Genomic DNA, 14,701 nt, shown 5'->3' on the forward strand with positions numbered 1-14,701 from the left:
ACCTCACACCAGTTAGAATGGGCATCATCAGAAAATCTACAAACAACAAATGCTGGCAAGGGTGTGGAGAAATGGGAACCCTCTTGCACTGTTGGTGGGAATGTAAATTGATACAGCCACTATGGAGAACAGTATGTAGGTTCCTTAAAACACTAAAAATAGAACTACCATATGACCCAGCAATCCCACTACTGGGCATATACCCAGAGAAAACCATAATTCAAAAAGACACATACACCCCAATGTTCATTGCAGCACTATTTACAATAGCCAGGTCATGGAAGCAACCTAAATGCCCATTGACAGACGGATGCATAAAGAAGATGTGGTACATATATACAATGGAATATTACTCAGCCATAAGAAGGAAGGAAATTGGGTCATTTGTAGAGACGTGGATGCATCTAGAGACTGTCATACATAGTGTAGTAAGTCAGAAAGAGAAAAACAAATATCATATATTAATGCATATATGTGGAACCCAGAAAATGGTACAGATGAACTGGTTTGCAGAGCAGAAACTGAGACACAGAAGTAGAGAACAAACATGGACACCAAGGGGGGAAAGCAGCAGGTGGTGGGGGTTGTGGTGTGATGGATTGGGAGATTGGGATTGACATGTATACACTGATGTGTATAAAATGGATGACAATAAGAAAATAAATAAACATTAAAAAAATAAAGAGTCTGGAGGTTTCAGTTCTAGATAAGATGGAGTAAGTACATTCTGTACTGTCTTTAAAAGCTAGACAGAATTCATGGAGCAGCTATTTGAGTACCGTGAAAAGTGGATAATAGTAGACAGATTGCAGAAGAAGACCAGAATTCAAAATACCAATGAACTCGTTGGAATAACTATATTAATATCAGGACAAAGTAGAATTCAGAGGAAAGAAAATTATTGGGGTGTTAGAAGAAAAATTACATAATGATAAAAGGGTCAATTTATCAAAAAGACATAACAATCCTTAATGTGTATGCACCTAAAAATAGAGCTTCAAAATACATGACACAAAAGCTGGCATCTGAATAGAGAAATAGACAAATCCACAAGCATGGTTGGAGACTTTAAAATTCCTTTCTCAGTAATAGATAGAAGTAGTAAACAGAAAACTAATAAAGAGATAGAAGACTTGAACAATATTATTAACCAACTAGATTGAATTGACATTATAGAGCACTCCACCCAACAATAGCAGAATAAACACAAGGAATATGCACCAATTTAGACAATATCCTGGGTGATAAACTTAAATTTTTTTTAAGGATTTGAAATCATAGTGTGTTCTTTGACCATGCTGCAAATAAACAAACTAGAAATCAATAACAGAAAGATAACATAAAAATGTCCAAGTACTTGGAAATTAAGAACATCTTTAAAAAATCCATAGGGAAAACAGGATGTGTTAGGAAAATTAGAAAATACTATGAACTCACCAGAAATGAAAATCATCATATCAAAATTTGTGGACCACAGCTATAGCAGAGCTCACTGGGAAATTTATATCATTAAATGTTTATTTTCAAAAACAAGAAAGATCTCTAATCAGTTATCTAAACTTCTACCTTAAGAAGCTAGAAAAGAAGAACAAAGTAAATGTAAAGCAAACAGAAAAAAGAAAAGAATATAAATCAATGAAACTAAAAAATCAATAAAATCCATTTTTAAAGCGATCAATTAAATCTACTGACTTATAGGTAAACTGACAAAAAAATAGAGAAGCCACAAATTGCCAATATCTGGAATAAAAGAGGTGATATTACTACATATCCTGCAGACATTCAAAGTATAATATGGGGAAATTTTCACCTGTCTCAGAGCTCACTTAAGCAGTTGTTTAACTTCACAGCTTCCTGAGACAATGAATGAAAATTGGGACAAATAACAAACTAACTGAAAAGCTTAAAGAGAAAAGCTGGGAAATGAGATGTCCATGGGGGCTTTAAAAGTTCCGACATATTCCTGAGACTCTAGTAGGAATGTTTAGGACTGTGCACATGACCCAGGGAAGTGCACATGCTCATAAGACCTGAGAAGGTCCTAAGCTCTCACCTCTGTGTGACCTTGAGGCTCTGCTGAAGCAGGAAGTGAAGACTAAGCTAGAGTTTTTGCCTGCCTGATCAAGGCTCACAAATGTATCCAAAAACACATGCAAAACCTCTTGGCAAAGAATGGGAGACTGTGGATTCCAGATGTTTAAGGAAATCTCTGTCTAATCATTAGCTGACCACTAAGCTGACCTAGCAATAGTCACACATGACAGAATACAGACTTTACAAAATGATTTCAGAAAAGTCACAACAACAACAGCAGCAGCAACAACAAAAATCCTTGGGGAGGGAGGAAGAATCTGATTTCTACAGTTGCCACATTACATTATTTAAAATGTACTCTTTTCAACAAAAATTATGACATGTGCAAAGAATATATTCCCCATACACAGGGGAGAAAGCAGTCAATAAGAATTATCCCTAAGGGAGTCCAGATGTTGTAGTTAGTATATGAAGCTATTTTAAATATGATCAAGGAACTAAGGAAATTATGTCTAAAGAGCTATAGGAAACTATGAGAATGATGTTTCACCAGATGGAGAATATCAATAGTTAGATAGAATTTTTTTAAAAAAGAACCTAATGGAAAATTTGGAGTTGAAACGTACAATAAATGAAATGAAAAATTTATTAGAGGGGCTCAACAGCAGTTTTGAGCAGGAAGAAGAAAGAATTTGTTTCCAGTCTGAGGAACAGAAAGAAAAAGAATGAAGAATAATTAAGATAGCCTCAGGAACCTGTACAACCCATCAAGCATACCAACATACACATAAAGAGAGTCTTGGAGAGAAGAGAGAGCAAGAAAGATTTTTTTGAAAAAGTAATGGCTGGAAACTTCTCTAATTTGATGAAAAACATTAATCTACACATCTAAGAAAATCAGAAAACTCCAAGTAGTTTGAACTCAAAAGAGATCCATACATAGAAATGTCATGATCAAGCTGTCAAAAGACAAAGAATCTAGAAAGCAGCAAGAGAAAAACAACTCATTATACAAGGTATCCTCAATAATTTAAGCAGATTTCTCACTAGAAACCATGGAGAGAAGAAGGCAGTGAAATGACATGTTTAAAATGCCAAAAGAAAAGAAAAAGACTGTCAATTGAATCTATATCTAACAAAACTATCCTTCAAAAATTAAGGAGAAAGTAGAACATTTCCAAATAAACAAAAACTGGGAGAATTACTCTCTAGAAAACTTATTGTACAAGAAATACTAAAGGGAGTCTTTTTCTGTCTGAAATGAAAGGACACTAACCAGTAACTTATATCCACATGAAGAAATAAAGAGCATCTGTAAAGGTAATTTCATAGGTAAATATAAAAAACAATATAACTATATTTTAATAACTTTTTCTCATGTTTAATTTTTGAAAACAACTGCATAAAGCAATAAACTTAAGTCTGTGGTAATAGGCATTGTCTTGGCAGTCCCAAAGACGATGTTTAGGTTCAGTTATTCACCAGGAGCAGTGATAGACTCAGCATATAGCTGTATGCACACCTAGGATTTATTACAGTGAAAGGATACAAAGCAAAAACAGCAAAGGGAATAGGCACATGGGCAAACTCCAGGGGAAGCCAGGTACAATCTTCCAAGGGTCCTGTCTCAATGGAGTCACACAGGGCACACTTAGTTTCCCAGCAATGAATTGTGGTAACGTGTGAAATAATAGCCAAACGGGAGAGCTTGTTAGAGACTCAGCACCCGGTTTTTTTATTTGGGCTGGTCGTATAGGCAGCCTCTGCCTAACATTTCCCCAAAGTCTAGACTCTCAGAAGCAAAGCAGGTGTTCAGCATTAACCATATTTTCCCACAGACATTGTAGACACAGTGAGACTTTCTTCTTAGTTAGTGATTGGAACCCTCCCTGAAATCTAAACACCAACCAAGGACTACCTTATATGCAGGCCTTTCTAGGGATAATCAAGTTGGCCTGCTGTGTTAACTCTTTTCTGCACAGGTGTACAATGTTAAAGATATAATTTATGTTAAAGTAATAGCACAAGGGTTGGGGGGAAGAAACAGAGTTATACAGGAGCAGTGTTTTTGTATACTACTGAAATTAAGTTGCTATCAATCCAAAACAGATTTTTATAAATTAAGGTGTTTATTATAATCCTCAAAGCAACCATTAATAAAATAACTCAAATATCTATTGCACACAGAATAAGGCAGTAATGAAGGAATAGTGGAAGAACAATAACAAAAAAGACATAGAAAACAAATAGTAAAGTGGATATTTGCAAAATAGCTAAGTAAATTCTACCTTATCAGTAATTACATTAAGTGTAAATGGACTAAGCACTCAAATCAAAAGAAAAAGATTGGCAAAATGAATTTTTTTAAAAAGAACATGATCCAACTATATGCTGCCTGAAAGATAAATGCTTTGGTTAAAAAACACAACTAGATCAAGTGTAAACAGATAGAAAAAGACATACCATGCAAGCAGTAAACAAAAGATAACTAATTTGGTTATACTAATACCAGACAAAATAAACTTTAAGACAAAAATTGTTACTAGAAATTTTCTAAAAAAATTTTCACTCCATTAATTCAACAATTATAGTTGGAGACTTTAATACCCCACTTTCAATAATGGATAGAACAGTTAGAAAGAAAATCAACAGAAAAGGGAAGTCCTGAACAACACTATAAACCAACAGTTACAAACCTAACATATTTATCACACTCTACCCTACAATAACAGAATGCACATTCTTCTCAAGTGTACATGACACATACTTCAGGATAGACCATACATTAGGCTACAAAATAAGTCTCAATACATTTAAAATGGTTAAAATCATAGAAAGTATCTTTTCTGATCACAGTGGAATGATAGTATAAATCAGTAACAGACAGAAAATTTTAAAACTTATAAATACGTGGAAATTAAACAACATACTCCTAACCAGTGGATCAAAGGAGAAATCAAAAGGGAGATTAGAAAATACCTTGTGATAAATGAATATGATAACACAGTGTACCAAAATTTTGAGGGTAGAGTGAAAGCAGTGCTCAGACATTTATTTTTATAAATGCCTATATTAAGAAAAAAAAAAAAGATCTGAAATCAGTACTCTAACCTTCTACCTTAAGGAATTAGGGAAAGAAGGGCAAATCAAACCCAAGGCAAGCAGATCAAAGGAATAGTAGAGATTAGAATGGAAATAAAGGAAATAGAAAATAAAGTAGAAAAAGTCAGGGTAACAAAAGTTGGTTCTTTGAAAAGATCAAGAAAATTGACAACATTTAACTAGACTGACCAAGAAAAAATGCAGAAAGGACTCAAATTACTAAAATTAGGAATGAAAGAGGGGTTGTTACTGCCAAACTTACAGAAATATAAAGCATTATATGAGAATACTTGAACAATTGTATGACAACAAAATAGATAATTTAGATAAGTTGGACAAATTCAGGACTTCCCTGGTGGCACTGTGGTTAAGAATCCTGCCAATGAAGGGAACACATGTTAGAGCCCTGGCCTGGGAAGATCCCACATGCTGTGGAGCAACTAAGCCTGTGTGCCACAACTACTGATCCTGTGCTCTAGAGCCCGCAAGTCACAACTACTGAGCCCACATGCCACAACTAATGAAGCCTGTGTGCCTAGAGCCCATGCTCGGCAACAAGAGAAGCCACCAGCCCCTGCTCGCCGCAACTAGAGAAAGCCCACGTGCAGCAACAAAGACCCAACGCAGCCAAAAATAAAAAGATAATAAATAAATTTATTTTAAAAAAAGAAAGATGGACAAATTCATAGAAAGACACAGCTATGGAAACTGACACTCAAGCAGTAGAATGTCTGAATAGATCTATAACAAGTGAAGAGATGGAAGAATTAGTAATACGAAAATTTCACAAAAGAAAAGCCCAGGAAAGAATGACTTCATTGATGAATTCTAGCAAACATTTAAAGAGGATCCTTTACAAACGCTTATGAAAAATAGAACAGGAGACATGTACCAATTTATTCTATGAGGCCAGTGTTGCCTGATACCAAAAGTAATCAAAGACATCACAAGAAACCTACAGAGCAGTATCTCTTATGGTTATAGATGCAAAAATCCTCAACAGAAAAGTAGAAAACTGAATCCAGCAACTTACTAAAAGGATTGTACACAGTGACCAAGTGGAATTTATCTCAGGACTGCAAGGTGGTTCAACACCCTGCCAGTTTATTGGTTCAACTAAAATCAGTGTAACACTATAAGAGTAAAGTACAAAAACCACAAGATCATCTCAAGATGAGAAAAAGCAATTGACAATATAACACCCAACAAAGTAGGAATAGCAGGTACTTCCTAAACCTTAAAGGGCATCTATGCATCCAATAGTTAACATCATACTGAATGGTGAAAGTCATCATTTTTCTCCTAAGTTTGAGAATAAAATAAGGATGGCCACTCTCACCACTTGTATTCATTATTGTATTGGAGGTTCTAGCCAGGGCAATTAGGCAAGAAAAAGAAATAAAAGATATCCAGATTGGAAAAGAAGTAAAATTAAATTTACAAATGACATGATATTCTACATAGAAATCCTAAGGAATCCATAATAAATAACTGTTTAGAGCTAAAACAAGTTCAGCAAAGTTATAGGATGCATATTCACTATACAAATATCAGTTACATTTTTATATACTATCAATGAACAATCCAAAAATGAAATCAAGTTACTTCTATTTACAGTAGCATCAAAAAGAACAAGATACTTAGAAATAACTTTAATGAAAGTACCCTGAAAGCTTCAAAATATTGTTGAAAGAAATTTCTAAATAAATGGGAGAATTCCATGATGATGGATTGGAAAACATTATTTTTAAGATAGCATTCTCCCCCAAATTGATCTACAGATTTAATATAATCCCAACCAGAATTCCAACTGGATTTGGTGCAGAAATTGAGAAGCTGATCCTAAAATTCATATGGAAATTGAAAGAGACCCAGAATAGCCACAAAAAATCTGAAAAAGAACAAAACTGGAGAACTGACAATTCTCAATTTCAAACTTACTGCAAAACTACAATAATCAAGACTGTACTGTATTGATGTAATACAGACATGTAGAACAAGGGGTAAAATTGAGGGTCCAGAAACAAACCCATGCATTTACAGTGAATGGATTTTTGACAAAAGTGTCAAGACAATTTAATGAGGAAAGAATAGTCTTTTTCACAGATAATTCTTGGATAATTGGATATCCACCTGGAAAGGAATGAAGTTAGACCCCTACTTCACACCATATACAAAACTTACCTCAAAATGGATCGAAGACTAGCCAGGTATAAATTTTCTTGACCTTGGATTAGGCAGCGGTTTCTAAAATATTTGCAAATCATGTATCTGATAAGGGTCTTGTATCCAGAATATATAAAGAACTCTTACAGTTCAACAATAAAAATATAAATAATGCAATTTTAATTTGGACCAATAATTTAAATAGACATTTCTCCAAAAAAGGATACACACGTGGCCATTGTGCACATGAAAAGATGCAGAACATCATTATTCATTAGGGAAATGCAAATCAAAACCAGAGTGAAATACCACTTCATACCTCCTATGGTACATCTATTGAAAAAGATGGACAATAACAAGTGTTGGTGAAGCTATGGAGAAATTGGAAATCTCATACATGGCTAATGGAAATGTAAAATTATGTGCCTGCTTTGGGAAAAAAAAATGTAGCAGTTTCTCTAAAAGTTAAACATAGAGTTACCATACAACCTAGCAATTCTATTCCTAAGTATATACCCAAGAGAATTTTTAAAATGTATCCATATAAAAACTTGTACACAAATGTTTATAGTAGCATTATTCATAATAGTCAAAAGGTGGAAACAACCCAAATGCCCATTAACTTATGAATGGATAAACAAATTATGGTATATCCATATAATGGAATATTATTCAGCCATAAGAAGGAACAAAGTACTGATACACGATACAAGTAACCTTGAAAACATCATGCTAAGTGAAAGAAGCCAGACACAAAATGACATATATTATATGATTCTAGTTATATGAAGTGTCCAAAATAGGTATATCTATACAGACAGAAAGTAGATTGTGGTTGCAAGGGGTTAGGAGGAATAATCTGGGTAATTGGGAGTGACTAATGGGCACAGGGTTTCTTTTTGGTGAGGTAAAAATGTTCTGTAATAGACAGTGGTATAGGTTGCAGAACCTTGTAAATGTAACCACTGAATTTTTTTTTGAATTTTTTTTTTATACAGCAGGTCCTTATTAGTCATCAATTTTATACACATCAGTGTATTCATGTCAATCCCAATCACCCAATTCATCACACCACCACCACCCCGCCGCTTTCCCCCCTTGGTGTCCATACGTTTATTCTCTACATCTGTGTCTCAACTTCTGCCCTGCAAACTGAAAAACCACTAAATTTAAAAAATTTTAATAATGTTTAAAATTTTAAAAATTAGCAAATTGAACCCAACAATCTATAAAAAGAATAATGCACATGACCATGGTGGTTAGGGATGAAAGAAAGGCAAGCTCAGTATTTGAAATTTTGCCAGTATAATCCACCATATTAACAGTCTAAAAAGAACAACTACATGATTATATCAATTGGTGCAAAAATTTTTTTACAAACTTATTCATTTATGATAAAAACTTGTTAAACCAGAATAAAAGTTATGTACATAAAATCTACAGCTAATATAATACTTAAGGTAAAAAAATATTGTGTGTGTAAAGAAGGTTTTGGGAAATATTTTCTATAATTTTCTTGTCTTTCAAAATAGAATGCATGTAACATTTTTGGGTATGTTATCAGTAGTTGGCAAAAGTAGGAGAGTTTTTTATACACCTACTTTGGTACATTGTACTGAGTAGTTTCTAAAAACTTTACTCATAATAATGACTTTGATTAAAGGACATGTCATTGATTTTGATACCTGACACATCATTGATTTTCTCAACCTTCTGTCTGTCCCACTAGAAATGTGGCTTTATTTTCACTGTTATATTTATTTCATTTTCTCCCTATTTTTTATAGGTGTATTCGACACAAAAATGATTGGGGAGCTCTTATTCTAGTGGATGATCGCTTCAGGAGTAACCCAAGTCGATACATATCTGGTAAGATTCTCAGCTGGGCTTAGAGTAAGAATTAGTAACAATCTCTGGTATTTAATGACTTCTATTTTTAAAGACAAAGAATTGGATAGAGAATTTGAATTACTAGATCAAACATGGAAAAATTCACATTGACTGGAAATCTAGCCTTTTAATTCTTCTGTGTTTACAAAAAATCTTTATAGAGGAGAATCTGGTTACTGGCGTAGTATTAATCAATCAAGATCCTTCAATTTCACCAGAATGTGGAATTTGATTCAGTAACATAGCAATAATTTATTTCCCATTGTCAGGGAAAAAGCTATTCCACAGAAATGAGTTTTCCAAGAAATATTAAGTTTTTACATTTAAGCACACAAGCAATCCTTTGGTGCTTAAGATTCTTTTTATTCTTTCATTCTGGATTATTTGAGTTTTATTGTTGTATGTGTGTGTGTTTGTTTGTTTGTTTAGAAATGCTTCAGTTGTTACAGAGTTTATATTAGAGCTAGTATTTTCTAAAAAGAAAAAAAGCACCACTGCATGCTGCAAGATCAAGTACATGGTCATTTTTCCCCACTCAAATGAACAAATACTGTGTGCCTATAGTTTTCATCCGAATCAATACCAGGAATCCATCTGTTATTAAAGAACTGTTGAAAGTACTTGCATTTTTATTGTTATCGTTAGAGCTAAAAACTTCATACCATACTATAATGAAAAGATGCTAATTTTTAAAATTTGTTTCAGATTAGCTGTCTATGGGTATGGACTCTACTTTTTATATTTCAGAGCCTAGTTATTATATTTGGTTCAATATTAAAACATATCCACCTGGATTGAAGCAGGAAATGCTGCCTTATTAGTCTTTTCTTCTGTTTCCCTGTAAAGCAAGCCAAGGCCAAGATATAACCAAAAACAAATGTTAAGTGCTTATGTTTAGTCAGCAGGTGGAGCTCAGATTCTTTCAAGTTTTCAAAAGTAAACTGACATTTTACACTGAAAAGGCTTTCTTTGATCACAAAAAGTTCAAAATGAAAGCAATAACTATAACGCTAAGTTTTTCAATTTGGGAAATTTTCATATTATTATTTGGTATAATTATTTTCCCCAAGCAAACAAAAATAAAGAACTTTAAAGAAATGCTATTTTAAGTTTTTTTTTCTTATTTTAAAATCTAGAACTGAAATTTTTACCTTGTAGTTCAGATTTGTTGAGAGATTTTTTTGAATTAAGTATTTTTCATTATTTTCTGTAAGGTTTTTATTTTTTCTGAGACTCATAAACTTTGAAATCTTATCTAGGCAATACAGCACAACAACATACAAATTCCATTTGATGACTAATTTTTGTTTAAATTCAACTCGCATAAGAATAATTGATAGAAAAGCTCCATTAAACAAAAAAACTAAAGGAATGTATTTGAAATGAAAGTATAATAGTTCAAGTTGCTTGAAGCCCTGTCTTACCTTTCTCTCAACTTAAAATACCATAATGACTTTTTAAATTACTCCAAAAGATGATAGTTTTAGTAACATCAGCAGAGAATATTTATTTTCTAAAGTCCAAATATCTGAATTTCATTCTGAAGTGAGTCATACTCCGAAACACCTTATACTGTTAATATGGTGTATTTTTATGCAGTTTTCACATGTCACAGGGTTAAATCTTGTCCCTTAAAACTTGATTATTTATATATTAAAAATAATTATATAATAAATATTCAGATAGGACATGATTTGCCCATAAAACAGTGTTATTCCTTTTACTCCCAGAATAGTTTGATATATTTGGAATTGGAAGGAGAAGGGAAACAAACAAACAAACAAACAAAAAAACCTATGAGACTGTAATCTTGAATTTATTTTTGCTAAAGGAGTCAAATTTAAAAGTTGGAATAAAAGATTGTGTTGTTTAGAACTTGTATTTTCTCTGCAATTAAAAGGTAGGTAATTTTTTGTGGGGAATTATGATAAAATTAAATTTGCCTTATTCCCCAGTTATTCTAAATTGAAAAATAATACATTTTCCCATCTCCATTCTACTCCCACTGCCTCTTCCCTCCATCCAGTTGGCAATCACTGCATGTAAAGAGAAATGCTACTGATACAAGAGCATATTGTACATATGAAGGTAAAAAGGCAGCAAAAATGCTGAGAACCACCCTGTATCCTGTAAATTCAAAGTAGATTACCTCACCAGAGAAGTAACGTAATTTTTTTTTCTTAATATATAATATCTTCACTGAATAACCAAAGTTTCTTTGCCGGGTTTACTTTTTGCCTTAGGACTTTCTAAGTGGGTTCGGCAGCTGATTCAGCACCATTCAACCTTTGAGAGTGCACTGGAGTCCTTGGCTGAATTTTCCAAAAAGCACCAAAAGGTCAATGATATATACAAAGAAGAAAGAAAATCTATACAGGACAATGAGTCTACGCTTGCAGTGGCTTGTTTGAAGGATAATACCTCAACTTATTTATTAGAAGCAGCAAGCCACCTATCACCAGAGTATCCTAGGGAAGGTAAAGTAAAAATGTGTCTAAGAGCTACAGTATCCTAAAATGATAGATAAAAGTCCATCTTTACCAAGAGGCATCATCTCCAGAAAGGAGAAAAGTATGAAAAGTTCTAACCATTTACATTTGGTAGAAAAGTCTTTCATTGTGTTTAGTGAAATGATATTTGTTATGCTACAGATTAATGTCCTTAAATATGTTGGTTATTGTAATATAAGGTGTTATCATAAAATAATGAAATAGTATGATGTATCAGAATGGGAACAAATTTTTGTCAGGAGAGCCACACATATTTTCTGGTTTTCCACTTAGAAGCTTTGCCGCTAACTAACTTTGTGACCCCCCCCCCCCTACCGAGCAAGTCACTTAGCTTTTTGAGTCTTAATAGAAGGGATATCTGCCTACCTATCCCTCCAGGTTGGTTTGTAAAGATCTAATAAGATGATAAATATCACAACATTGTAAAGCACTATGCAAATGGTAATGTTTTTATAAAGGTGATATTAAAAATTGACCTAATTTATAGATAATTGTCTTACATGAATTTCTTGTTTTAGAAACGTGAGAGTCATTTATTCTAAATGATAAAAAATAATATTTTAAAATATCAGAATATACTGGATTAAAATATAATTTAGAAAATTAAAATATAGTTTAAAATATATTAGAATATAATGCATTAGGGATTAGCAAACTATGGCCTGTGGACCAAATTCGGCCTGCTGTTTTTGTAAGTAAAGTTTAATGGAATACAGTCACACCCAATCATTTATATATTGTACACAACAGTAGAGTTGAGTAGTTGTATGTATTGCACTAGAACAGCATAATTGAGTAGTTGCAACAGATACAGTGTGATCCACAAAGCCTAAAATATTTACTGTCTGGCCTATTATAGAAAAAGTTTGCCAAACTGTTCTGTATCATTGGATATCATTTTAATTATTTTAATTAATATATAATAGTAGTTTAATATATCACTTTTTAAATATTTATTTTATAGTATATGCTTCTATCCTAACTAAATGTCATAGTGAATTCGAGGCCATTATACTGATAATCAGGAAAACTAGGTTCTAGTCCAGGTCTGATTACCAACCAATTCTATAACTTTAAGCAAATAACTTAGTCTTTGTGGTTGTCAGTTTCCTTAAGGGAATTAGTCTAGGTCAGTTTTTCTCAATCACTGGTTAGTGGATTTTTAAGGCATTTTTACAGCCTGTTCCCTCCTTTACTCATCCCTCTTCCTCTTCCTTTTTACCCTTTCTTTTCTTGTTCACTTCTGAGGTCCCTTCTGAGGTGTGGAATTTGATAGTTTACCAGACAGCATTATAACTTGGGCTGGGAACCACTGGAGACCTAAGATTCCTTTCAGAGTTAACATGTTGTGCTTTAAGATGGATTGCTTAGAATGCTTCCATTCTAGGATGGAAGTCCTGCTACTACTTGTTATGGGCTCTCAATTATGTATCCTATACAGTTATTTCAGTATTTCTAACAAAAATTGTTTTAATATAACAAATATTACATTAGGAGCAGAAAGTTAACACTCATATCTTTGTATTTGTAGATGATCCATTAGTGTTGGAAGAGTCTGCCCAGGCAGTAGGAGCAGAAAAAATTGTGATTTCCAGATCCACAAGCCCAACCTTCAACAAACAAACAAACAGAGTTAGCTGGTCTGGCAGTAATTTTCTGGAACAGTATCTTACTGGTAAAATTCTGACTGGAACACCTAAGTTTAGGTCATCAGAGGACTGTGCCTCTAATTCTTCCACTTTCAAAACAGAAAAGGGATGTGAAGCAGTTTTGCCACTCACTGGTAAATATGAGTCCTCCTCTCTGACAGTAAACACATCACTTGGACCATGCCCTCAATCAGAAACCATTGTTCCATCAATAAGGATTAATGCTACTCTTCTGAATCCAGAAGATCCAGACATTCAGTTGTCTCTAGTATGTGAAGAAGCTGAACTTTCTACTTCAAATACAGCTTTTGAAACAGAAGCAGAGGATGAATCTATCTATTTTACACCCGAACTTTATGATCCCATAGATACAAATGAAGAAAAGAATGAACTAGTTGGAACTGATAGAGACAACAGATTGGCTAATAATTCAAACTGCATTTTAGCTGAAGATCTTTTTGAAATTAAAACTATGAAAGGAGTGGATTCAGTCAGAGAAATGAAAGCTGAGGATTGCACAGGCACAAAGTTGAATAGACTCTTGCATATTAAAGAAAGTAAAGTTGATGACATTGGTAGTAATGTAAAAACGACTCATATAAGTGAATTGGAACTGGGAAAAAACTCATGAAACGGATATAAAGAACTTTAAACAGTCTCCTTCCAAAAATAAAGATGTGTTCCCTGGTATTAGGTAATAATACTTAACTGTCAAGGTATAAAAACATGTCGTCAAAAAAAAAAAACAAAACAAAAAAAACATGTCGTCATGCTTATATTAAACTCTATTGTAAATGATAATTTGTACATTGGATAAGTGACAGCTTTTTTTTAATTTGAGATATATAATTCACTTTAATCCAAAGTCTATATTATGTTCAGAAATATAAGTTTTACTATTCTCAAGTTTTGATAAATTGATTCATAAAAAATATTTTCCTCCAAGTCTTCCTTAGCTAAACGCAATATTAAATTAATCAATCCGGAAGATATGTAGTTTCCTAAGGCACTTTAAATTTCACATAAATATTTGTATTTTGTAGTCCTCTTCATCCATTTGTTTTCATACTGATGTGTAAAAATTAATAGCAATCTAATCCAGTCACCCCTCAGTCATGTTTCACTGTAGATTTTACCTCAGATCAGTCTGAGGTTTTTTTTTTAGAAATCAGTTTTCTTGAAAAGTATATTCCTGTATTAAACTGCCTACTTATAAGTAATTAAGAATTAAGGAAGAAAACTACATGCATTTTTAATTGAAATTGTTTTACATTTTTTGTTTGTTAAACCAAAACCAAGCATGTTTTAAACAAATTTATGTAAAATTGTAAAATGCCAAATGAAGGACTG

At 33.1% G+C, this 14,701-nt stretch overlaps 1 protein-coding gene across 5 annotated transcripts in view; it reads left to right on the plus strand.

Annotated features, from left to right (window-relative positions):
• Positions 1-14,071, plus strand: part of BRIP1 (BRCA1 interacting helicase 1) — a 194,270-nt gene extending 180,199 nt beyond the window's left edge. For all 5 annotated transcript variants that reach the window (XM_059907199.1, XM_059907202.1, XM_059907198.1 and 2 more), the window contains 3 exons: positions 9,089-9,171; positions 11,436-11,669; positions 13,234-14,071. In XM_059907199.1, the coding sequence (XP_059763182.1) occupies positions 9,089-9,171; positions 11,436-11,669; positions 13,234-13,982 (1,066 nt within the window). In that variant the 3' untranslated portion in view covers positions 13,983-14,071. The remainder of the gene's footprint in view (positions 1-9,088; positions 9,172-11,435; positions 11,670-13,233) is intronic.
• Positions 14,072-14,701: the final 630 nt, after the last annotated feature.

The sequence above is a fragment of the Balaenoptera ricei genome, chromosome 20 (assembly GCF_028023285.1).
Source record: "Balaenoptera ricei isolate mBalRic1 chromosome 20, mBalRic1.hap2, whole genome shotgun sequence".
NCBI classification, from domain to species: domain Eukaryota; kingdom Metazoa; phylum Chordata; class Mammalia; order Artiodactyla; family Balaenopteridae; genus Balaenoptera; species Balaenoptera ricei.